Source organism: Perca flavescens, chromosome 10 (genome assembly GCF_004354835.1).
Source record: "Perca flavescens isolate YP-PL-M2 chromosome 10, PFLA_1.0, whole genome shotgun sequence".
Taxonomy (NCBI): Eukaryota; Metazoa; Chordata; class Actinopteri; order Perciformes; family Percidae; genus Perca; species Perca flavescens.
The window spans coordinates 37,503,929-37,529,721 of NC_041340.1; the positions used below are offsets into that span (position 1 = coordinate 37,503,929).

At 43.5% G+C, this 25,793-nt stretch overlaps 1 protein-coding gene across 5 annotated transcripts; it reads left to right on the top strand.

The window, feature by feature from the left end:
• The first annotated feature begins 1,332 nt into the window (after positions 1-1,332).
• sh3tc2 (SH3 domain and tetratricopeptide repeats 2) lies at positions 1,333-25,793 on the top strand. 5 transcript variants are annotated; one of them, XM_028589555.1, is made up of 23 exons: positions 1,369-1,454; positions 5,343-5,472; positions 6,541-6,639; positions 7,846-7,977; positions 9,782-9,909; positions 10,084-10,189; positions 11,044-11,187; positions 11,925-12,126; positions 12,287-12,360; positions 13,336-13,531; positions 13,742-13,878; positions 14,104-14,154; positions 14,258-14,562; positions 16,648-16,842; positions 17,015-17,875; positions 18,379-18,599; positions 18,677-18,843; positions 19,438-19,615; positions 19,723-19,873; positions 23,242-23,364; positions 23,500-23,650; positions 23,737-23,933; positions 24,591-25,793. In XM_028589555.1, the coding sequence occupies exons 2-23, from the start codon at positions 5,379-5,381 to the stop codon at positions 25,362-25,364; spliced, it is 4,686 nt and encodes a 1,561-aa protein (XP_028445356.1). In that variant the 5' UTR covers positions 1,369-1,454; positions 5,343-5,378; the 3' UTR covers positions 25,365-25,793. The 5 variants fall into 5 exon arrangements, with proteins under 5 accessions (XP_028445358.1, XP_028445356.1, XP_028445357.1 ...); XM_028589557.1 differs by lacking the exon at positions 5,343-5,472 and having other exon boundaries at positions 1,333-1,454; XM_028589556.1 differs by lacking the exon at positions 1,369-1,454 and having other exon boundaries at positions 5,085-5,472.

The following is a 25,793-nucleotide window of genomic DNA, read 5'->3' on the forward strand; positions in this document are numbered from 1 at the left end:
CAAATAACACTATGCTGAAATCTCCACCCATTCCTGTCTATTTCTAATTTACACACACACACACACACACACACACACACACACACACACACACACACTACTTTGCAAACAGAGCAGAATAAATGGACTGTATCCTGCAGTCTTGCATAGACAATTGCATGATCACATGTGCATTGCAGGGCTGATATTGTGTGTTCAGGGTGACTTTGTCTGGTACACTGGGGGCTGGGGATCCACAATCAGTTCCAGAGTTTATATTTAACTAAGCAAGCAAAAAAACTAAAAACAAAACACAAGAAACCAAAGCAACGCTGGCCTGGAGATTATTATGTCCCCAAACACAGACAGGGATGGACATGACCCAGAAAGTGAAGACGTGTCAATGATAGGAAGAGGTCGCTGTTATTGCACTTGAGGGTAAATACTACCCATTTCCAGTGGATTGCTGGCAGTGTGTGTGTGGCTTGATGGGCAGGACAGTGAAGGCTCTGCACTTCTGGAATGAAAATGAGTGATGTATCGGGTGGTAACACAACAATTGTACAGACCAGCTGATTGTTTGTGCCTCATTACAAACTGGTGTGACTGGTGTTGTAGAATGGGGAAATAGACTGACTCTAAATGGTAAATGGTGTCAACTAAAAGCCAGGGTTAACTCTTAATAGCTTTTAAAATAGATTTAAATACAATTATAACCTGAACTCTTTTCACTAGTTAAGACTCCTTTTAGACTTTATAAATTTTGACTTGAAAGAGGAAGAGTGTGTATGTGTGTGTGTGTGTGTGTGTGTGTGTGTGTGTGTGTGTGTGTGTGTGTGTGTGTGTGTGTGTGTGTGTGTGTGTGTGTGTGTGTGTGTGTGTGTGTGTGTGTGTGTGTGTGTGAATGGGGATAGGGGCGAGTGAGAAAAGCAGAGAGAGAAAAGGGGGAGGTTGTGCCCTTGTCCCAAAAAAATCAGGGGAGGAGTTAACAGCAAAACTTCCTCAGTCAGTGACAAGTCGACTGGGATAGCCTCTGTAGCGCTCAAAGGCACACACACACACACACACACACACACACACACACACACACACACACACACACACACACACAAACACACACACGCTCACAAACTCTCAGTGACTTACACACTCTTACTTTCTGTTTTTCTGTTTCTGCTCTCCTGTGCTTTTGGGTTGACAGCGGAGAATTACAGCGGTGTTCGGCAGCTGTCCTGAGATGCAATTCACCAGTTAAATGGTGAAACCACCCACCCACCCACCCACACACACACACACACGCACGCACACACACACACACACACACACACACACACACACACACACACACACACACACACACACACACACACACACACACACACACATACACATACACATACTTACATAGATACACACTCATTCTGCCACGCACATGAGGAATGAATTGAGAGGGGAGAACTGGCAGCAACACAGAGGTAAGAGTTGTTTTTTTAACTTTCAATATGCCTGACTGCTCTCTAAGTCTTACTGTGTCATACACTTTCTTCTATTTAGCAGCTTTAACACTGCTGCACTTTGTACTTAGTCACATAACCATGAATTCGCTGTCAGTCAGGGTATACAATGGACAGTGAAGCTGTCATGTAGTGATTGCAATTCCTTAAATTTTTCACTAGTGGCTAAAGAGCAGAAATAAATACTTAAACTGTACATGACCAACTAAAGTCTTGTTATGTCTTCATTCTATTAATCATACTATTATACTTCCACAATGTTTGTTTCAGTGTTGTACAAATGCCGCTATGCAACAGTGAGGGAATCTCCCTGCAGGGAGCTCTGTCCTAGACACACAGGCATGTGAGTGAGCAAACAGGGGGTTAGTCTAAACTTAGAGTCCTTATTCCCTGTCTCATATTACTCCCCGCTAACTCTTGTACCACATTTTCTAAATCTACAAACCCTGAATGTACACATACAGGGTCACACACACCTCAAACAACCCCTGCTTGTCATGCTTTTTAACACAGCCGTGCACTGCTAACACCGTACAGTATGTTTCTCATTAGGTTGAATGCTATTGTCGTGGACTGCCGAGTGTCACAGTTGTAGGCTAGGTTTTTTTTCTCCTGTGGTTTCAGACTGCATGGAGACTGTACGGTTGTTTATGGTATATAGTGATTGGAATTGTCAACTCCCGCCATTACAGGCAGTGCCTACTGTGTTTGTGGCTTAACATATTGCTTATTTGAGGCTTTAGTAATGCTGTCCACAGTGTGCAGTCGTTCAGAGGAGGAAGGATTATAACCTTCCAGCTGACAGGAAACAATAGCTAGTTTAACAGGTGTTAAGTAAAGAGGGTATTGAGACTTGTAACATAGGCAGCATCCCCAACATCACATTGTTTTACAGACAATCTCTGTATGTTTTGAAGTGGATGTCACCATAGACAACTAGTGACCCTTGTGCAGCATTTGGTGCAAACAAAGGCCTAGCATGTGACCGCACATATCGGCCTTGAGCACTCTGTGTTTATTAGATTAGACAGAATCTGTTGCACTGTGAGAAATAAGCAGGGGAGTCTAAAGAGTGTCAGGATATGCCCTGACACGCCTTTAGCCTGTTTACAGCTTACTGCCTCACAAGATATACACGCGCAGATTCAATCATGACCATTCAGCTGCCACATAAACAAGATGACTGGTCTCAGAGAAGAATAGATCAGCGTCTTTGTCTCCAGTATGTTTAAGCAATGGAACGATCAGAGCACAAAGAAGGAATAAACTTTATGCATTTGTTTTTCGCTAGCAGTGATTAAATGCAATGACAGAAGTCACATAATGCATAATGCATAGAGCATCTCTCCCTCTGTACTAAATTGTTTCCATCACCACATCAACAGCCATCAATTTCTATAGAAATTTCTATCTCGCAGAGACTTTTTTCCGATCTAGGGTAAGCATGAAAAAAGTCCCATTCTCCCAAAAATGAACAATCTCTTGTTTGGCGTCCAGTTTGAGAATGGTAGCGTTGGAGTTTTAAAGATGTGGGAATTTATTAGGCATGGAAGATCTCATGAACGATGCTATCAAGTTGCATCATGGGTATTCAGCATCCAGGGTTTTGGGGTTGTAACTCACATAAGGGGCCTACAGTTCACAAAATATCTGCCTCTACTTCTTCAATTTTGACAATTCTTTCTTTAATTGGTTTTTCACAAGCTTCCCAAATGTATGGAAGAACAAGGCTAAATCCTGAAGTACCCTATGAAGGTTGTTCCCATCAGTAGTTGATATTTAGCTGACCATACAGAGTTAGTCAGACATCGGCCTAGTAAAAACTGTCTCCTCTACTTTCAAATCTACAGTAGTTCATGTCTGAAGTGGCTTCTTAGTGCAAATTCCATTTCCTTTTACATGTAAATCAATAAAGCTTGACATTCAGTTTGCCAGGGAGATGTCTTCTTTAATACAGCAAGAACAATGCAACAAGAACAATGCAGTTTTTTTAAAACACACTGGTTCAGTTTGTGTGTCAGATGCAAGCATAATGGGTAAGGAAAATGCAATTTAAAAAGTACTGTAATATTTCAAAACAAACATTTTCCCTTAAATTAATTATTTCAAGCCCAATAATATTCCGATACTGTGCCTATACAGATATGGGTACAGTTTTGACAATATAAACTAAGCTAATCTTGTATTAATCTGTTCTAATGAATTATTTTCTAATTATTATATTCTAAACATTTCTGCATTACGGGTTTATTGTGTTACAGTAAACTTTCAGTTATTTGGAAATGTATTTATATCTTGTGATGTTGGTCAGCTCATTTTTTTCTTTATCCTATATTATATAATTTCTCTTGTTGCTACAACATCGTTAGAACAGTGTGATTGATATAGTAGCTATCCTCTTGTATTAATTGCAGATTTGTCTTTCAACTCATTCTTCACATTCTATTGGGAGTTTCTCTAAATAAAGAGGAAAAGATTTGCTTTCCAGTTGGCTGCTCCATGTTGTTGTACATATCATTATGACACACCCAGATCAGAAACACCCGACACAGATTTAAAATCGGGCACGATCAGGGCATTTCCTTACCGCCTGAGTGAGCACATTGTGCCGGAGCAATACTGACCGCTTAGGCCAGTTTACCTCCATCAAACTAGAGGGCCCTGTCTACACTCTGTGTGCTGTAGAGAACATAATCCGTTTTAGAAATGTACACCCTTAAAGGGACTCTTTGCTGCATCGAAGGCTTCTTCCTTCTCATATGGTAAAGGTAGACTTAAGCTCAATAATTCTTCTTCCCATTACAGCACATTTTGTTGTATACACATCACTCTTTAAATCATAATGAACCCATTAACCGTCAAAACCTTTATGGACTCCGTCACCATCCAATCTCCATCCTGGATCTCCACCCTCTTCTCCATGGTGCCCTTACAGTGTAGGTTGATGCTGTCCTGGTGCGCTCACTTCATCTCATCTGTCTGCTACCCATCTGATGGCAGAGAGCAGAGTTGTGTTAAACCGTGTGATGTGGATAACCTGATCTTCGATCTATGCCACTATGGCAACCCCCCCTCCCCTCGCTGTGACCTTGCAGCCTCTCCCTGTGTGGCATTGCCTTACAGCGGATTGTCTCATTGGAACTACAGCTCGCGCTACCCAGCAATACACACTACTCAGCAATACATTCTCCCAGCAACACACACACACACACATACACACACACACACACACACACACACACACACACACACACACACACACACACACACACACACACACACACACACACACACACACACAAACACACATATTGTCTTTGTGACACACATTCTGTGCATATTTTCACTGGCACACATAACGAACATACAGGGAAACTCTCACTGAGGCCTGTCTACCCCCCACACACTCATACCAATCGCAGAGAGTGCTTTGTGCATTCACTGACTGACTGGGCAGCTACTGAAGAGAGAGAGGGAGGCTGGTGGGAGGAGGGAGATGGAGACAGCAAGAGGCAGAGGGATTACAAAAAGAAGCAGACCCAGGCAGATAGAAGAGAAGAACAGATAAGACTTGCAGTGTGACAGAAGAGACACATCCAGTAAACACTAACTGGTGGAAAGACAGAGTGAACCGTACAGGAAAGGCAATACAGAAATAGGAAGGGAAAGGGGCTTGTCCAACAGAGAGGAAGAGAGTTGTTGTTAAAGAGGCTGGGGGAACTGATGGGATGGCATTGATCTCTGGGAGCTGCCGGCTCTTGGGCCAGATGGCGTCTTGTTGCTGCAGACCGCTGCTCAACTCCTCCTGCTGTGGACCCTTCATCAAAGTCTGCCTCTCCTCCTTCACAGGTCTGTCCCAGCCCGCTCTCTGCGCTACTACTGTACATGTACGGTACATGTCATGAGACGGACCGCTACATTCCCATAGACAGGAGCATAGCTCTAATACACAACATGGGTAACACACTTAGCCAAGAAGGTAAAAAGGGCATGGTGTGTTTCTGTATTGTAGCAGCATGACTGTGCTTGTGTTGACTCAAGCAATCCTGTTGGTGCTAACTGTGCTCTGTGTTGTAGGATGGGAAAGAATAGGCTGTTGTCCTCTTCAGCCTAATGTTCATGTTGCATTGTGTTGCTAAGTTGTGTGCCCCATTGTCTTGTTGTGAATGCTCTGCATCAAGATAATACTGTTCTGCTGTGTTTTTGCACTGACAAAGCATGTGGAAAATAAAGAAAAGTGGCATTTTAATCAAAATGATTACTTTCTGTTGTTAACTGGCAGTTAACAGTATGTTCTTTTTTTATTTTAAATGGTGTGTGACTTTGTGTCTGAAAATATGTGACCATGCTGACATAGAAGCGGAGGAACCTTGAAGTTTATTTTATGATGTCAGTGCAGCTGTGTGTCTGTGCCGGCCCTGTGTGTGTGTTCAACGTCATTGTAGTCCCCCCAAACCCTGAGAACTCCTCACACTAACCAATGGCTTGATCATACAAGCACCTCTAAAGCCCACTAATTGACATGTTTTATCTTGTTTGTTTAATCCGTACAAAACCAAAGTATAAAAATTCGAATCACTGTTTTACGTCTCCTCGTTTGCTGGACTCCTTCTTGGCCAGAAGCAGTAACTTCACCGAATCTCCGCTGGTTGCTCCCAGCCAAGAAAACCGGGAAAATGGCAAATTGTTGTTTTTACACTTTGGTTTTTATAGTTTAATGTGTTCATTTGTCAGCCTTTTTTTTTTTTTCGGACAGAGCTGGTTTCCGGTCTTTATGCTAAGCTAAGCTAAGACAACCCACAGCTGACTCCAGCTTCACAAATGTGAGAGTAGCGTCAATCTTCTTATCTAACTCTTGGCAGGAAAATGAATGTGTATTAATCTAAAGGACAAACTATTCCTTTAAATTAATTTATATGGTATTTGAACTGTATTCAAAACTTTGGAAGTATTTGATAATTACATTATTTAATTAAAATGGAAGAAAGAGGGCTAAATGTGTTTTTCACATTTCTGTTCATGAACTGATGTGTTTCCATATTTACAGACATCTCTCCTGCTGAGCTGGATGCTCTTTGGAGGGAACCACCATATGCTCTCGGGGGAGCAAATGAACACTTCTCAGGAAATGACATCATGACTGAAGGTAGATTATTGTGAACCGAACATCTTAATCAAGCTGAAATCACATTATTATAGAGTCCTCTATTACTTTGGAGCTCAAACAACACCACAAAACTTATTTGAGCTGTGCTGCTTTCTGTGTGGTCACAAACTGAGGAAGTGTTTGGGACATCCTCCCTGCACAATAGAACAAACCAGGGGAAGCCCGTCACCACTATACTGCAAAACCCAGCTATTATACACATCCATCGGGCTGATATTTATAGGTTTTGCAACTTTTAAGATCCTGTTAATGTGTTGAGATAAACACTTAGTCATCATTTCCAACCACGGGTAGGCTACTTTACAGTTAGCTAAAAGTTAATGGATAAATAGCTTAAATAGAGAGCTAAAAGTAATGGATGAATAGTGCAAAAGCTAAAAACTATGGATAAATGGTTACATAGTTTGCTTTAAGTAATGCATAAATGGCTGAGACTTACTGTAGTATGAATACATTGACAGTTTAGTTACTCCTCTCTTACTGTATGAACCCTCTCGGCCTTTCAGCTCATTCCCAGAGTACAGCTTAAATATGGAGAAGCAGCATTTAGTTATTGTGCACCACAGAACTGGAACAAACTTCCACAGGATATTAGACTGGCACCAACTTTGACCACCATGAAATCCAGGTTAAAACCATTTATGTTCTGCTCTGCCTTTGACTGAATCTTAAATACTCATCATGAACCATCTTCATATTTTTTTCTTCTTTTTTTTAAATGCATAACGTGAAGCACTTTGAATTGCCGTTGTGTGTAAAAGGTGCTACACAAATACCTATAAAAGAAACATTCTAACAATTTGCACTTGGGTTAGGAACCACTGTTCTAAATCTAAATCATATGTTCAACCTGTACTACACTGAATACATGTAACATTTTCTTTTAAATCTCCATTACAGTTTGGAACTGTAATAGTTGGTACTGTAATTGCAGCTTACTTTGAACAACCCTTCTGATGTCCCTTTTGATAAACTTGGTTCTACATACACACCTGTATTTATCATAGAGAAACCCTAAATACTATATGCTGTTTAGGAAACACTGGCTTAACACTGGATTGAGTTTTCTAATAAAGGGTGCATCAAGAAAAGTCATTTATGTTCTACTTTAGGCATTGAATCACAAAAGATGATAATCTAAACTTGATCCAGTAGCTTTTCTTGTGACTTTGTCTCCTCTTTCAGGTGTTGTTGAGGAGGAGGACGGTCCGGTGGTGGAGTCAGGTGCAGGAGGGGTGGAGCCTGACAGCTACTGGAAGAAAAGAGAGGCCTTCCTCAGAGGAAGTACTGTCACACTGGGAGAGAAATTCTCCTCAGGTACATTTAATAATGCTTTTCGCCCGAGTCCATTACCTGACTTGTACTATGTTTCTAATGAAAAACTAGCTTTTACATTAGCCAGTGTAAACTAGTTATAGAAGCATTTCCCATGAATTATATTTATGAATACTGATAAGGCACATTTCCCTACTAATGTTTTTACTCACTCAGCAGTTCCATCCTTCACATTCCTCCAGGTTCTTCCTCTCAAATGGATTTAAATAGCCACATTGAGAGTCCAGTAAGAGGCCTAATAGCTTTGTTATTCCTCCGGGGACTAGCATACTCACAGAACATCTCGCTGAAATATGAGCTCTTGTAGAAAATCTTTAATGAACTCTTGAAAGTTTTGTCTCTCTCTAGATTCTTTACGTTTTACTGAGTGACTACAAAAAGAAAAATATAGCAACTTTGCGTTGAAGTGTGATGAATTAGCAAAAGGATTACAAACACATTATTTATGAATTTATTCCTTTAATTTCACTAGACAATGGATCATAGATCCTCTCTCTCGTTCTCTAAGCTATTTTTTCCTTCTAAGTTCTATTTTGATTGGATTTGTTTGTAGTCCACATTATTCCACTAGATTCGGTGTCAAACTCAATTTCACTGAGGGCCACACTGGAAAATGAGAATCACATCAAGAGCGATGCATAGTTTATTGACATGCTTTTATTTAATGGAAAAAGTTAAATATTATTGACTGTATTATTGCATGTCTCATACAGCCTTTCTTACAGTTTGGTCCACATAAAGCCATAAAAAAACTCAGCAAAACAGTTCCTTAGCCATCATAGAATTAAGCAAATCAAGCAAAACAATTATCACATTTTTAACAGCAGGCTATCACATAGCCACTGTTTCACAGGTCTTAATATACAAAATCACTGGTTGTGTAGGAATTACAAAATAATATAGACCATAAAATGGTCGTGATGATGAGAGGCATGATCAGACGACAGATGAGACAGACTAATACTCTTCTACGGACAGTTGACTCAGAATACTGGTAGAGAGAGTGCTGGAACCTCACCATTGTTTCTCTCTCTCTGAACAGATACAAAGGACTCATGTATGGTTGGAAACACACAGAATACAACACCATTTTTTTTTCAGGTTTATTTGACTAGGGACATATGCTACGGCATAGACATTTGTGCAACACATCTCCAATGTACAACATCACAGCATTTATAGCTATTGTCTAATGTCTGTCCCTAGAAGGGCTTTATAGTAGTAGGCATCAGACATCACTTGACCATAACAACTTTGTACTAATATGGTGGAAACACTTTTAGCTGACACAGCCACAGTGGCATCCATCTCAGCTATCTTACTGTAGTCAGAGGTCAAAGATGAACAGATAAACTTGAAATAATAGTGGCCTCTGTCTCACACTAGTAGTGTACACACATGTCCAGCTGTCATCCTCTCTCACTACAGTCTAAACTCACTTGCACATACACTATGTCAACATCATATCTAAAATGACAACTGTCATCATAAATAACATAAAATGATAGGCAGAAGAAATTATTTCCCACTATCAGTCGGCAAATCTGCCAAATTTTGCTTTGAGTGTTGCGTAATAAAAAAAAAGTTTCCCGTCTTTTTCGGTCTGGTGCACAAGTAGGCGGGCCAACATTTACTGTGAACCTAAATTGATATGCGGCCCGGATCAAAATTTGCCAGGGGCCGGATTTGGGCCGCAGGCCTTGAGTTTGACACATGTGAGAAGAAACAATTTGAAGAGATAATAAAAGAGTGAATGATCACAGCGCTCTTCTTGTCTTTTGTCTAGAAATTGTGCTGCTGTTCACCGGGCGGAGGCGCTCCAGCGTGGATCCTGACCGGGCCCTACAGGAGGCACTGCGCACCCGACTGCGGGTGGTGGAGAGCAACAGCCAGGACGTCATCCAGCTCTTTAAAGTGAGTGACAGTCAGACCTCACAATGCAGATTACAAAGGTATTATTGTAACATTACTGTCTGATATCATAACAAAGACTAAGGTGCATTATGATAAGAATCCATATATTGCAATATGATATGTATATGTGTCGTGCACTTAATGGAAATGGATGGTGGTTCTTTGTTTCTGCAGGACTTGTCTGCACGTCTGGTGTCTGTCCACGCTGAGAAGGATAGCTTCGTACTCACATTCAAGACTGTGGAGGAAATCTGGAAGTTTTCAACTTACCTAGCATTAGGTAAGTAACTACGACCATGTCATATCTTACAGGCCTACGTGAACACATACTTTCTTCCAAAGTTAAAGGTATAGTGCGTAACTTTTTGATATTAATGAATGTCCATTACATTCAAGCCATTGCCAAATGAGTTGCTATAAAGCTAATGAAGACTATCAGCTCCACACAACTCTCTCTGGATTTCTCAGTATGACTATGTTCACAAGATTGTGTTGTCTGGGTGGGGCCGATGCACGGACTCGCAAGGCTTGTATCACGTGGCATGCTGACAGTTTTGTTGTCATTACTTAGAATTCCTCATGGGGGAGACAGAATCTACGCACTATAGCTTTAAAAACTGTTTTGGTTATTTCCCATGAGAGATTTTTCGGTATTTGTGTTTTGTTTGTGCTCTTCTCACTGGTTTGAAGTACATTTATATAAGGTTGGAACATGTCATGTACCTTTGGAACCAATCAGGATTTAACAACATTTAAATTAGAACCTGATGACAGTTGTGGGGTTGTTTGGTTATGTTGCCAGGTCACTCAAATCTCAACAAACCACAACCACACAGGCCTAAATAGGCAGACTGGTTGAGGTGTTGAATGTTAAAAAACTACCTAAGGATGATTTATTTCAAATCTTTGAAAATGTAATGTTGTAGAGAAAAACATAGAACTTGAAACCCAGATTTCAGGTACATCACAAACACATAAATGGCTCTTTGCTTTACCATTTTTCCTGTTTATACATTTATTTTCCTATTTTTATTCTTATCATTATAGTTGTATACCAAGTTTTTGTTGGTTAGTGATATTAGCATAAGGAGTATTAGTAATATTTATATCTGAGTTGCACGTGCTCTGTCCCAGGTTATGTTGCTCGCTGCTTGGAGAACTTCCTGTGCGATCAGTCCTTCTGGCTGGACCCAGAGCTGCTCAGTGACCTGCAGATCAATGTAACTGTGGACGAGGAACATTTGGCCACCCTTTACCTGGGACTGTTACTCCAGGAGGGTAAGTCAGGTTGTGCTGTGTCATTTTATGGAAGCTCAGTGAGCCTTTTATGAGCACTTATTACTGTAACACAAGAGTTAAGAGAGTGAAAAATGAGGAATGAAATCTAGTTTACTGCCATTTGATCCCGTTGCTATAAATCCATTTTCATTGACCCCAATTAACACTATGAATGGCTAAGGATTATACTGTCACACATGACTTTGGATAAATTATAGCAATGCTTTATTGCCATACAGTTAGAAGACCTTATGTGCCTCACTGTGTACAGTCAATGTCTAAAGTATAATAGACTTCTAATTACAAGTCAGCAGTATGACCCCATTGGACATCAGTGAATTTTAGCAATTAGCTCTAATTTTTTTGAAGCATTATAAAATAAGTGTTCTGCTAAAGCATAACCATTATACTACTTCCCTGTAAAGTATGCATATTGATTTCCTTCGGCCTGGTCTACACAGACGTCCCTACTTTCTCCTGAACATTCACGGGAATGTATAATAAAACTGCAGTGCTGGCAAATAGTCATAAGAATTACATTAACTTAATAGGGCGAGGATATAAAACGTCCATCATTCACCCAGTGACAGAATGAGGGTGCACACGCTGTAGCACTTCTGCTGATTCTTTAAGTGTGGTGACTTTTTATCAACATGAAAACACAGATTTGTATTGTCTGTATATGTTTGTGTGTTTTTTTTTTAGAGATTGATACTAATGAACCAATCTCTTTGCAGGATCTTTCTTTGCAAAGGCGCTATTCACAAGAAGTGAGCAGGATGAGGACGACGAAGAACAGCTGTCATTCAAAAAGAATGACTTGCTGATGGTGAGGGACACAGGGCAGGACGACATGTGGGAGGGCACCCTGCTCTCCACAGGAAACCATGGCCTGGTGCCAGTCAACGCCATGCAACCGCTGCCTTACCCCTTCTATCAGTGAGTCACTCTGTGTTCCTCAAATCCCTCGACTTACCCTGCAGGCAACAGTATGATTAACATGTTCTCTTGTCAAGACTTTTAACTGAATGAGCAGAGCAGCAATACAGATGGCCGACATGTGTGCACATGAGCTAAACTATACTTCCTGTGTGGTCAGGTGGTTCCTGAGGAAGTACCCAGGCAATGTTGGATGTTCGCCAGCAGAAAAGGAACCGTTTGAACATGCTATTGGTAAAAACATTCAGCATATAAAATATGTTCACACATAAAACTGTACAGCGTCGTATACTGAACTCAGACTCAGATATTCAAAACCAACTCTTCCACTGATCTGAACCTGGCAAGCTGAGATTAATTGGCTGAAAGCAGCTCTCAAAGTGTTGTTTTCGGACACAGCTGTTTCTAAAGAAAACACGGTACACTACCTGCTCAGCAACAAACAGCAGACAGACAACGTTAGCGACTATAGTGGCCAGATATTTCCCTGTGGAGTTTCTGGAGACCAAATCAGAGCTAAACTGGAAGTCAATATTGTATTTAAATGTATCAGTTGGACACAAACATGACTCCAAATGAATGCTAATTTTGCTAAATGTCTGCTGTGTGAATAGGCCACTATTTGGGAAAACATTTGCCATAAAGGAGATAAAATGTAATTGTTGTCTTTGTTGCCCCTAAGTGGCCAGTGGTGATTGTAGTAGTGATTGTTTTTGAAGTCATTTCACTACTTATCCAAAGTCAGACACACTCATGGACACCTTTCATGTGTCTGCATGCAGTCAGATGGTACATAATGTGTTGAGGTTAGCATAGTTCAATTTTTGGATATGTATGAGATCAAGTAGAGGTTCCTCACCACAAAAATCAAGAAATAAATTGTTTGAATGTGTAGTCTAGCATAACTACATATTGTGTTTGTGAAGTCAGCTATTTTACTGTCATACAAAGACTTCCTATTTACCGGAACACACAGTAATGTACAGCCACAGCGGATCAATACTAATATGGTAATGCATATAGTTGTAGCTCCAACCTGTGTGCACTTTATTGTATTATATCCTGTCAATTCTTTGTCAGGATTTTAAAAAATACATAAAAAGTATAAAGATATACAGTATAATCATATTCATGATCAGACAATGTTATTATATATTGACCTCGTAAACTCTCTTATCTGTGTCTGGTTGTCCTCATCAAACCCCTCAGTGATGGGTTCCTGTGTAGCAGTGGTCGACTACAGTCCAGTGGGCCCCGATGAGCTTCTGCTGAGTCAAGGGGACATTGTGGAGATCCAGGGTCTGCTAGTCCGAGGCCTTGACATGTTCATAGGAACACACACTTCCACAGGGCATAATGGTTTCGTACACAAGGCCCATGTCAAACCTCTGGACACCGTACCCCTGTAAGAAAGTTAACTTTTCCAGTTGTATTATGCATGGCTTGGTTTGAACATACTGGTCTGATGATGTTGTGCGTCACTAGTTGCCTCTTGTTTATAGTCTTGTGCTGATGTTTTATGAAATCCTATTTAGTGTATCTGCAGTCTGGACAGGGTGAGGGTGCCACGGAGACAGCAGCAGAAGTGATAATGCTGCCTTTGTTTCCCTCGCAGAGACATACAGTTGGTCTTTCTGACTGAGAAGGAGAGAGCCAGCCTGGCTCAGGTTAACCCGTGTAGCTCTGAGCCAAGTGACAGTGGCCTGCTGGAAAGACTCTTCTCGTCTGACATCAGCTCTGTGTACAGGCTAGGTAAAGAAAGCACCTGGCTGATCAAATCGTCGGGTGGAGGAAAGGGAGGGGTTGTGCCACCGAGCCATGGCTGAAATATAGGTCATGTTTGGTTTGATGTGCAGCTCCTGTTAGCTTCCTAAATATTGGTATTGTTAGTGATTCATTCTGGGAAGAACAATGTTTACATCTTTATCCACAACTGGAAAATTGACTCTTTAATTGATTTACCTTGTGTGTTTCCAGACAGACTGGATGAGACTGATTTCATGTACATCAGAAATCGTCCAAAACATGGTAATGCTTTACACTTAATTGACGAAATCAGCTGCTTATAAACTTTATTCACTAAAACAGCTTGAATGTGTTAATCCACTCTCTGTATCCGTCCTCTTCCCAGATCATAAGATTGCTGCAAGCGCCCGTCAGAGCATCATGTCAGAGAAAAGTGGAGGGACACCCCCGTACCACTCCTCTCCTCGAGCTTCTCTGTCTCACTCCTCCCCTCGTCTGTCCCTCTATCAGTCCCATAATCCTCTGCCACGCGAGGGAGAGCGCCTTTCCTTCACTCTGGATGACACATTCAGAGAACTGGACGAGTTCCAGGAAGACCCACCTCTCTTCTTGGAGGAGAACAGCTGGGAGGGGGAGGACTCTGAGTTCAGTGACCCCACACTGACCCTGCTCAACCATGAACACTTCCAGGTCTGCAGAGTCCCAGTTTATTCACTGATTTAATTATTACAGGGCCAAGCAAAGAAGCAAGGCAACAGATATGTCCATGGCAGCTAATAGAAGAAATAGTTTTTTGTTTTTATGAAAAGTGCTACCTTAAGATGTCAAGAAATGTAGGTTCATATTGTCAGGGTCTTTGAAAAAATCTAAACGTGATGGCAGAGATGCAAAAACAAGAAGCGACCAGTTTCTCTGCATTGCTTTTTCATTTGATTGCATGATAATATTAGTCAGAAGTAAATATATATATATATACTGTATATACATATATATCGAAATCAAAAGCATCCTCCAGGATCGGCGAGTCCCCCAGTAGTTTATTTTTTCTCTCCCCACCTCCGCCTACTTGCGTATGTCCGAAGAAAAAGCCGGCAGACATAGCGTAGCTTACCTGCAGGTAGCATGCAGCTTACCAGTAGCCCCGCAGCTGCACTTTTCCAGACACCATGGCCACTGCCGGATTCGGAGATGACAGAGAAACAACAGAACTGGAAAATCCTCCTGCTTCCCTAAAGTCACCGCTGTGGCAACATTTTGCCTTCCCCATGAGTGGGTAATGTAAACAACCAACTCCGACAGGGACTGTATGGGGCATTCAGTTGCACCTTGTAAGCTCTGAGAAACTCATACTGTTGTTGTAGTTATAAAGTACCCTTCTGCCATCTAGTGGCTCTTATGGTGGCATTGCCGTCCCAAAATGTCTAAATCAAAATTTTTATTGAATCGTGACCTTAAAATTGAAAGTCTAATCGATCATTGATTTGGAGAATCGTGACACATATCAGTCAATCATATATCAATGTATACAACAGTTTCCCTAGCACCACCATCATTTTATTTGATTCTTATTCTTATTTTCATTGGCTTGAAACTTCTCTTTTCATTCATCAAAAAAAGCTCCCTAGGTCAACTTGAGTTTAACACATATCATGTGGTCAATTGGTCATATGAGTGATTAATTAAAGTGATGGTTCGGGGTAATTTCTCCCTAGGGTCCTTTGCACCATGACTTCGAGCCAAACACCCCCCCAGAAGCTTTTTTCACCTGGGTCGAACATTGGACGAGTTAGCGTGATCGGCTGAATAGCTTAGTGCAGGCGCTAATGCGTCCACGTTTGTATCTCATAAATGACCCCGCTAATAATGCCCAAAATGATACCAAACTTCTACACTAGTACAAATAGGTTATGTATTCATAAAACGATAGATTGGAAAGTTTGTAAGTACGCCAGAAGTGTATGTAAATAACACTTGCCTGCTGGCTTCTGCTCTCTGCTGCTACTGCTACTGGGCAGTAAGAGTGCTTATGGACATCTACAAATTACAACACTGAAAGGAGATACAACAGAGAATATATATTTTTTAAAGTAAGTGCTGTAATACAACTAGCAGGAGATAAGTTATAATTGAGGTAAGTTTGGAGACATTACCTTATATAATCATTAAATTAATAAATATTTGTGTTGTATCTCTTTTCGGTGTTGTAATTTGTAGACGGCCCTAAGCACTTGTCTTACTGCCCAGTAGCAGTAGCAGCAGAGAGCAGAAGCCAGCAGGCAAGTGTTATTTACGTACACTTCTGGTGTACTTACAAACTTTCCAATCCATCGTTTTATGAGTACATAACCTATTTGTACTAGTGTAGAAGTTTGGTATCATTTCGGTCATTATTAGTGGGGTAACTTATGAGATACAAACGTGGATCCATTAGCGCCTGCACTAAGCTATTCAGCTGATCACGCTAACTCGTCCAATGTTCGACCCAGGTGAAAAAAGCTTCTGGGGGGGTGTTTGGCTCGAGGTCATGGTGCAAAGGACCCTAGGGAGAAATTACTCCCAACCATCACTTAAGCTGGGTTTTTACTGACAGTACTCTATTGCCACCATAAATGAAAAGACAGATCTTTGGCATGCCTTTACTGTATTATGACACAATTCTGATCACTAAAAGCATTTGGTTATTATATGTAAATTGATTTGGCAATATTTTCCTTATTTTCCTGTGTGTCCTCTCAAGAAACTCTTCTTAATTAGTTTGTTTGTTATTTCTTGCAGGAGGACTTGCTGCCCCTGTACGACCTGCAGTATTCCTTCCTGTGGGTGAACTTCAGTGGTAAGACTGAGGACGAGCTGCCAGGGCACCTAGAGAGTGTCAGGGAGTGTGCTAAGAGGATGGGCTTGCACTGGGCACATCGACGGGCATGCTTCCTCCTGGGAAGACTCTGTGCCCGGAAGCTAAAGTTCTCCCAGGTTTGTACTTCATTTCTAGCATTAATGTGTTGTTGTGGATAGGTTACTATTCTTAATTCCTCCCTAAAAAGACAATATAAAGCAAGTGAGTCTGTAAGAAGACACCACAACATACAGAATATAATCATTCATATAATATTGAATATTAATACATGTTTCCTCCTCTCCTCAGGCCCGTGTGTACTATGAGGAGGCTCTCAGTGTCCGCGTGGACAGCTTCTCGGACACACCGCTCCTCGTCGCTCTCTTCACAAACCTCACCGCTGTCTACCTGAAGCAGCGTATGACAGACAAGCTGCCCCAGACTCTGGAGAAGGCCGGTGCCCTGCTCCTCTGTCTGCCCTGCCACACCTTCACCTCCACGGACGAGGTTGAACTGCTGCAGCTGCTCCTGAGGAGATCGGTGGTGATGGGGGACAAACACCTGGAGGCTCGCGTCTGTTACCTCATCTCCAGCCTCTTCCTGCTCCTCAGGAAGACTGACGACGCTCTTCCCTTCGTTGAGCGACTGCAGTTTCTCTCAAGGACGCTCTCTGCCGCCGAGGGACTTCCCATAGTTCCTTTGGACCTCAACTGGCTTTTGAGCTGGCTATATCATCGTAAATACATGCCTTACTTAGCCCTGGCCTCTCTGAGTCTAGACTCAAGACAAGACCACTCCCTCCACGATGCTTTCCTGAGGATTGAGTTGTTTATCAGGAACTCTGTTCGCCTGAACCCGTGCTGGAAGGAAGGAACCTCCCTGCTCCCTGCCCAGATTGTGATTTACCTTCAGCAGGCCCTGATTATAGCTAAGCAAGGGGAGGACATGAAGACCCAGAGGGACCTGTGTCAGGGCTTGGCCACAGTCTACCAGCAGTATGGTGCTCTGGATGAGGCAGTGCACTGTGCTCAACAAGCTGTGGAGACAGGAGGCCACATCATTGAGGAGGAGGGCTTTGAGGCCTCTGTGCTTCTCGGGTGGCTGCTGGTGTTGACGGGCCAGGCTGAGAGGGCCCAGAGTGTCCTACAGCCACTGCTCACATCTCTCCAGGTACAGCAAGCACTGCTATTCATCTAGATCAGGGGTCTTCAACGTTTTTTAGGCCAATCACCCTCTTAGCTAAAAGAGAGACGGAGCAGGGACCCTCTACTACATATTTTGTATCAAATTTAGTTGCATTAAACTGGGCTGGATGGATGAAAATGAATGGATATTCCTTTATTATTTATACATCATGTTTTAATGTTAAACATGTGTTGTTAATCATTAAGCTTAAATGTGTCTTTAAATTAAAAGTTTTTTTTCCACAAATAGACCGATTTATCTTTGCTGATAATATGTTGGATTCATGTTAATGCATATTTCCAGACAGTTTTTGAAAAAAAAAAACTTTTAAAAAATTCCAACACTAATTTGGCGATGCCCCTACAGTAACTCTGTGGACCCCCTGCTAAAGATCTCGGATCTTAATAAATGCGTATCAATGTTTGTAGAAGCACTTGGTTTAAAACGTATGTTTTCCTCTACATGAATATCACGTGTAATCTCTCCAGGGCACAGACAGTCCCACACAGCGAGGAGTGATCCACAACCTCTTGGCTTTGTGTCTGAGGCGGCAGGGCCGCATCCCAGAGGCAGGCTGGAATCTCCACTCTGCCTTGGTCATCTCCAGGGAAAGTGGACACCAGAGGAACCAGGCCCTGGCATTGGCCAACCTGGGCTGCCTGGCACTGGATGTGGGGGCATCTTTGGTGGCAGAACGCTTCCTGGTCAGGTGAGATATCAGTCTTAACATGTAGAAAGAGTTTACAGAGAGTTATTTATTGTGATGGATGGTGATTGTATCCCCAGATCCCTGCATCTTTTTCTGGAGCTCTGGGAAAGCCCTACAGATGAGGAGCACGTTCAGGCCTACCTTTGGCTGGGGCGGAGCTACAAAGACAGGAGGAAGAGTCAGGACAGCAGGGCGTGTTATGAAATGGGGCTACTTATTGCACTACATGCCAGAAATTTACACAGTGAGTACAAGTTAATACATTAAAGAATAGTTTGACATGTTGGCCTTATTACCCTTATTGACTGGTGTCAATCTTCTCATCCAACTCTCGGCATTTCCTTAAATGTTGAACTATTTTTTTTAAATGTGCGCACAGTAATATAAAATCATTTATAAGGTAACATGATAGCTAAAAGTGACACAATTGCCTATATCTGTATAGATTTTTCCTCATTTTAATGTGATTAAATTAGAGCACAACCAATGCTGCATGATTGAGGCTGATGTAGATCTAATTGTTTTTAGAGAGAAATATATTTGCCTATTTTCAATTTTTTAAACAACACATAAGATATATGTTCTGAGAGTGAGACGTTTTACAGTGCCCCCGGTGGACAAATTATGTAATGGCAAAACTATCCCAAATATATCATATTTTCTTACTTCTATGTCGATACCAATACTGTATATCTTTAAAAACTAAAATTGTTAATTTTAGCCATGCTCACGTACAGTAAAGGTCAGACTTAATAGTTATTATTTAATATCACAAAGATATCACAGTGTACTAAGTCTCAGCAGCAGCTTGTAAGATACTTGCTGTATTCTCTCGTAGGTCAGATGGTGGTGGCCAAGGTGCTGAGTCGGCTGTATGCTGACTTGATGCTGTACGGCCAGAGTATCGTCTACTACGAGCTCTGTGTGTCCGTATCCAGAGAGCTGAAGGACAAGAGACTGGAGGGAGAGTATCTGGAAATCCTCAGCAGCGTCTACCTCTCACTCAACACTGAAAGGTGAGCTTTGCCTCCCCTTCCCGCTCCCTCTTATTCTCTATCCATCTTTGCCATATCTTTGGTTTCAACCAAAACATTTTACAACAATTCTGGATTGTGGACTGCAGATCATCTCGTAAATCTCTGGACTACACCAAGCAGAGCCTGAGGATTTCTATAGATTTGGGCAAGAGAGAGGAAGAGTCAGAGACGTGGCTGCAGGTGGGACGCATCTATTACCTCATCCAGGAGGACGAGCTAGCTGACATGTACCTGCAGGTGAGTGTGTGATGGAGTGGTTACATGAGGGAGGTGCACATTTTTTGTTGAGTTGTAGCAGGGAGGAAGAGGAACCGGAAGCAGGACAAACAGACAAAACATGACATAACCTAAATACAGACACTTGATACAACACTAGACAACACCAGGGATAACAGACGACAGGAACACAATTCAGAATAACAAAAATGGGAAACAAACACACAAAATACAACACGGTCAAAACAGGGTAAACAGAAATATACAAAACAGGATAAATACATACAAGGGAACAGAAATGTCCATAACCACAACAGAACCCCCCTCAAGGGGCGGATCCCAGACGTCCCAAAAAAGTAGAACCCGGAGGGCAGAGAGGGACCGAAGGGGGAACAATCAAAAGGAGTGCAAAAAGCACCCGGGGAACAAAAACCAACCCAAGGAGGGCGAAAAAGGGGCCAGGTAAGGCCGAAAAGTTACTGGGGTACAGGGGAGCAGAGAGTTCTGGGGCACTGGGAACACAGAGGACACTGGGGTCACAGGGAACACAGAGGACAAGGGGCACCGGAGAGGCCCAGGGAAAACAGATGCTCACTAGGGACAGGGAACTTTGGGACTGGGGACCGAGGGAACACGGAACTGGGCAAACTTTGACAGGACAGGCTCGGATGGGACGGACTGGGGCAAAACATACGCGGACAGAACAGACTCGGACTCAGACGCAGGGAAAGTAATAGGGACACAGATAGTGAAGGGGACAGAGATGGGCACGGTGACAGGGACGGAGACGAGCACAGTGACAGGGACGGAGACGAGCACAGTGACAGGGACGGAGACGAGCACAGTGACGGAGACGAGCACAGTGACAGGGATGGAGACGAGCACAGTGACAGGGACGGAGACGAGCACAGTGACAGGGACGGAGATGAGCACAGTGACAGGGACGGAGACAGGCACAGTGACAGGAACGAAGACAGGCACAGTGACGGAGACAGGCACAGTCTTAGGGGCGGTCTCTGGGGCTCCGAAGACCGGCAAAGTCCCAGGGGCGGTCCCAGGGGCGGTCCCAGGGTCGGTCCCAGGGGCGGTTCCAGGGGCGCCAGAGACCGGCAAAGTCCCAGAGGCCAACAAAGTCCCAGAGGCGGTCCCAGAGGCGGTCTCATGGGAGCCGGAGACCGGCAAAGTCACAGGGGTGCTGGGCATTGCTGGGACACTGGGCAGCTTGGGGACACCAGAGAGCTCGGGGACACTAGGGACACCAGAGAGCTCAGGGACACCAGAGAGCTCGGGGACACCAGAGAGCGCGGGGACGCTAGAGAGCTCGGGGACATTAGAGAGGCTACCAGCTAGCTGGGAATCAGGGGGGCTGTTAGCTAGCTGGGACTCAGGAGAGCAGCTAGCTCGTCTGGGTTCAGGGGTGCTGCCAGCTGGCCTGTGTTCAGGGGAGCTGCTAGCTAGCCTAGAGTCAGGGAGGGTGCTGGCTAGCCGGGGCTCGGGGAAATTGCTAGCTGGCCTGGGCTCAGGGGGGATGCTAGCTAGCCTGGACTCAGGGGAGATGCTAGCTAGCCTGGACTCAGGGGAGATGCTAGCTAACCTGGACTCAAGCAACTCTGGGGGGCCGCTACACGGCCGGGAATCTGGGGAACTGCTAGTCATCCGGGGCTCAGAGAGGCTGCTAGCTAGGCTGGAGTCAGTGGGCCTGCTGGCTAGTAGGAAATCAGGGAGGCTGCTAGCCAGACAGGGATCAGGGAGGCTGCTAGCTAGCCTCGAGTCAGGGGGGCTGCTAGCCAGCCTCGAGTCAGGGGGGCTCCTAGCCAGCGGGGAGTCAGCAAGGTTGCTAGCTAGCCTGGATTCTGGGGGACTGCTAGCTAGCTTAGATCCAGGAGGGTTGCTGACTATCCTGGATTCAGGGGAATCACTAGCTGGCCTAGGATCATGGAGGTTGCTAGCTAGCCGGGGCTTATGTAGGCTGCTAGCCAGATGGGGCTCTGGAGGGTTGCTAGCTAGCTGGGGCTCAGAGAGGTCGCTAGCTAGCGGGGAATCAGGAAGGCTGCTAGCTAGCTGAGAGTCAGAGAGGCCACTAGCAGGACGGGGGTCTGGGAAGGGACTGCACGCCAGCCCAGAGTCAGGAGAGCCGCACGTCGGCCCGGGGTCAGGAGAGCCGCACGTCAGCGGCGACTCTGGCACACAGGTCGGCCCAGGCTCAGGTACCCAGGTTAGGTCAGGATCAGGTCCGCTGGGCAGCTTGGGCTCAGGCCCAATGTGAGGCTGATTAGGGACATGGCGCTGAGAGCCACAACATCCCTTCCTCCGTCCACGGCCTCCACGGGTCCCTGTAAAGACGGCCAGGCGGGTTCCTTCATAGGACTGCTGGAGGTTGGGGGCATACGCTGACCGGGTAGCGTCTGAGCAGTCTAACGAGAGTTCTGGGGAAGCCGGTAAAGTGGCAGGCTGGCTGACAAAGCACACACCGATGGCTACGGTGTTGGCCGACTGGGGAGGAGGCAGGCTGGTGGTGGGTGAGTCACTGGAGGTGGCTTGTAGAAAACACTCCAGCTGGTGCTTGAAGCCTTCCAGCTGGGGAACAAAGTGACTCACCCAAGGTCTCTCTGACAGCCACTGCTGCAGAATGGCAAGCTTCTCCAGGAGAGGAGGGTGCCGGTCCGGCTCAGAGCAGAGCAAACACCGCACAATCCAGCCGAACTCCAACACCTTCTTAGTACCCAGAAGCCTGTCCGCTGGGTCCATGATGGTCAGATCGTTATGTTGAGTTGTAGCAGGGAGGAGTAGGGAATGGTGGACCCAAAGTGCAGAGAGAGCAGGCAGGCAGGCAGGGGGACGTTTGAAGTGGAGGATTTAATATAAACAAAAAGTGGCAGTACAAAGACTGGAAAACACACAAAAATGAACTGACGGGAAAAACATAAGCACGAGTTCACTGACGCAGGCACAGACAGAAGGCACAGGGAGGAAACACAAGGACATGGCTACAAAACGATCTGACACAAGACAAGGGGAACACAGAGGCTAAATACATGAGGTGATGGGTAAATCAGAAACCGGTAAGACAACAGGTGAATAAAATATACAAAACAGGATAAATACATACAAGGGAACAGAAATATACAAACAGGCAACAGAAATGTCCATAACCACAACAATTTTTCAGCCACTGTTTTTTTCTTTTCCTTGTTCTGCCCTTTGTCCCTCCACAAAACTGGAATTCCTTGTATGTAGTGTGTACACTCCTCATTCCTGCACAGCAAAGATGTTTTCATTATTTCTTTATTTTATAACACTTCCCTGACAATCCTTACATATAGCTTAGTCTCACATTCTAATGGTAGATATGCAATCAATATTGATTGACAACATAATGTGATAAACAGGCAGCAGTGAAGACAGCCCTGAGGATGAATGATCATCACTTTGTCATGAGCATCTACGAGGAGGCAGGAGACGTCTACTTTAAAGGCCTCAGGAACCGCATGGCTTCACTGCCTTTCTACAGGGTAAGAGGACGCAATATACAGCTGCAATGTCATGATGCATTTTTGTCCGTGCTAAACATTGATTCCATTGAATGATTATTAAATTCTTGGCACTAGCTGATAACATTTAACAGATTTTTTCATGTTTGGTTGCAGGACGGCAGTCTGCCATTTGCACGGAGCATCAAGGATATCCATTCAGAGTTCCGTTTGTTGAGTAAACTGACGGAGCTGTTAATGAAGCAGGGAGAGCAGGACGAGGCTCTGCAGTACGCAAACCTGGCTGTTGAGATCGCCAGCAAAACAGGTGCAGAGTACAAGCGTGGCCTGGAGTACAATCAGTGCCTTATGACTGTTAGGTAACTAACAGAGACCTTTGTTGTTTTTCTTCAGCTGTGCAGTTGAATGAGAGGACAGCCTACCACCGACTGGCTACAGTCTACTACAGCCTGCAGCAGTATGAGATGGCAGAAAACTACTACCTGAAGTCCCTGTCCCTCTGTCCGCCCGTCCTGCAGGACCCCATGGAGGCTCGCTACTACACCAAGGTGTACTGCAGACTGGGCAATCTCACTCTACACAAACTGAAGGTACAGGAGACCAATGCATTTCTGTTTTTGCATTTGTATAAGCAAACAGAATATATAGAGCATGTTTTGAAATCTCCATTTTAAAGACACAATCTCTGGGTTTTTCTCCATAACCCAAAATAAAAACACAAGATTAAAACCTGCACTTCTTAAAGGTTAACTGACAGGTCTTTTAATACATGGAATAACTTGAGAAATCAACAAAATCTTATTTATGTTAGTTATTAATGTTTTGTGATAGGGTGCCCTCGTTGCCTGAGCTCTCTCTCCCCTCATTTCCTGTCATCTCTTTAACGGTAATGCTCTAATAAAGACATGAAAAAAAAAGAAACTTGAAAAGAATACTTTCAGGTTGTTGGTTATTTGTGTAAACACAGCAGTTTTCTAAAATCTAAATCTCTTTATAAAAAACAAATGCATACATTTTCACAATATGCTATAAGGTGAAGTGGTTGGCAATTCAATTTTTGCAGATCTTTTCCCTGTCCTGCAAAAAAATATATAAAGAAAATACTGTAGGCAAATTTTCTTTTTTCTGTATCTGGTGGCCTTTTCACAGTAAATAGCATTGATCAAAGTCAAGTCTTCAAATATGAAGCTAGAATGTTTAATTCAGATGATATCTGTTCTGACCTCTGCTCTGTTCACTCTCTCCAGGATTCTTTTGATGCAGTGGGCTACTTCCAGTTAGCTCTGGCAGCGGCCGTGGAGGACCAAGCTAACCCCGAGGCTCTGTATGTGGTGTACATGAAGCTGGCCGAGATCCACGGCAACCACATGCCCGATGCTCAGCTGTGCCAAGTTTACAGAGACAGAGCTCAGAGTCTGAAGAGACTTCTGGCTGGACAGGAAGGCGGTGCTGTTGGAGAGGAAAACATGGAGGATGCAGACACAGAGCCTGGCCAAAAGAAGGAGGAGGACTCTGATGCTGATATGGAACATAGGCCTACCGAAAGTTTGGTTAAGAAAACAACTGAAAATGAAACATGTGAAGATAACTCAATTCCAAGAACTTGTATAATCCATGGAGATACAGAGGATAGATGTGCCGACACTAATATTGGAGATGTGAACAGGAAAGAAGATCACAACACTAATCTTGATACAGATGGCCCTTTTATGAACGCCTTTGGATCCGAGACAGAAACCATTGCCAGTCAGTCGTACAGTGACAGTATTCTTACTGAGTCCTTTGATACAGCCAAGGAGGATATCTCAGACTCCAGCAGCTCCACTGACACGTTACAAACATACCAGAATCAAACAGATGGGAAAGACTTTGATACTGATCACGGCATGCCCAGTCCAATACCTGATAATTACACCAGTGACATCACAAGACACACAGACGCCCAAAACACAGATTCTGATATTCAGGATGGACAAAACACAACCGCTAAAGAAACAGATGTGCATGCAGATCCTCTTTAAAAAAGATGCTAGTGGTGAGGACAATCAGTCTCATAGACACTGATAAAGCTGTAAGACTGGTGACACGCATACACACACACACACACACACACACACACACACACACACACACACACACACACAGTGAACACATGGTTTTTGATGATGTCTACACATAGTCTCTCAGTGGTGCTTTATGTTCTTCACTGACATTTCCTCAGTCTGGTTTCTTGACCAACACATTGACTCCAACGTTCCAGCCACATGGCACTTATTGTAGGAAAGATGAAGTTTTTTTTAGAGATCTAGTGACATTAAAGCATGTGCCTTTTGTAAAATATGTTCTGTGATTATTACAGTGCATTTTGCTTGTATGTGTTTTCTAAATGTATGTTGTTGTATCTCTGGAAGATATGACTCAAACATAAAGAATGTTATTTTGTTTGCTGA

Bases quoted from the DNA above. Each gene is read 5' to 3' on its own strand.
- sh3tc2 (XM_028589554.1), top strand. From the start codon at position 5,222: ATGGCATTGATCTCTGGGAGCTGCCGGCTCTTGGGCCAGATGGCGTCT. The intron at 14,563-16,647 runs GTCTGCAGAGTC...TATTTCTTGCAG, and splicing joins TCAACCATGAACACTTCCAG to GAGGACTTGCTGCCCCTGTA. The intron at 16,843-17,014 runs GTTTGTACTTCA...TCCTCTCCTCAG, and splicing joins GGAAGCTAAAGTTCTCCCAG to GCCCGTGTGTACTATGAGGA.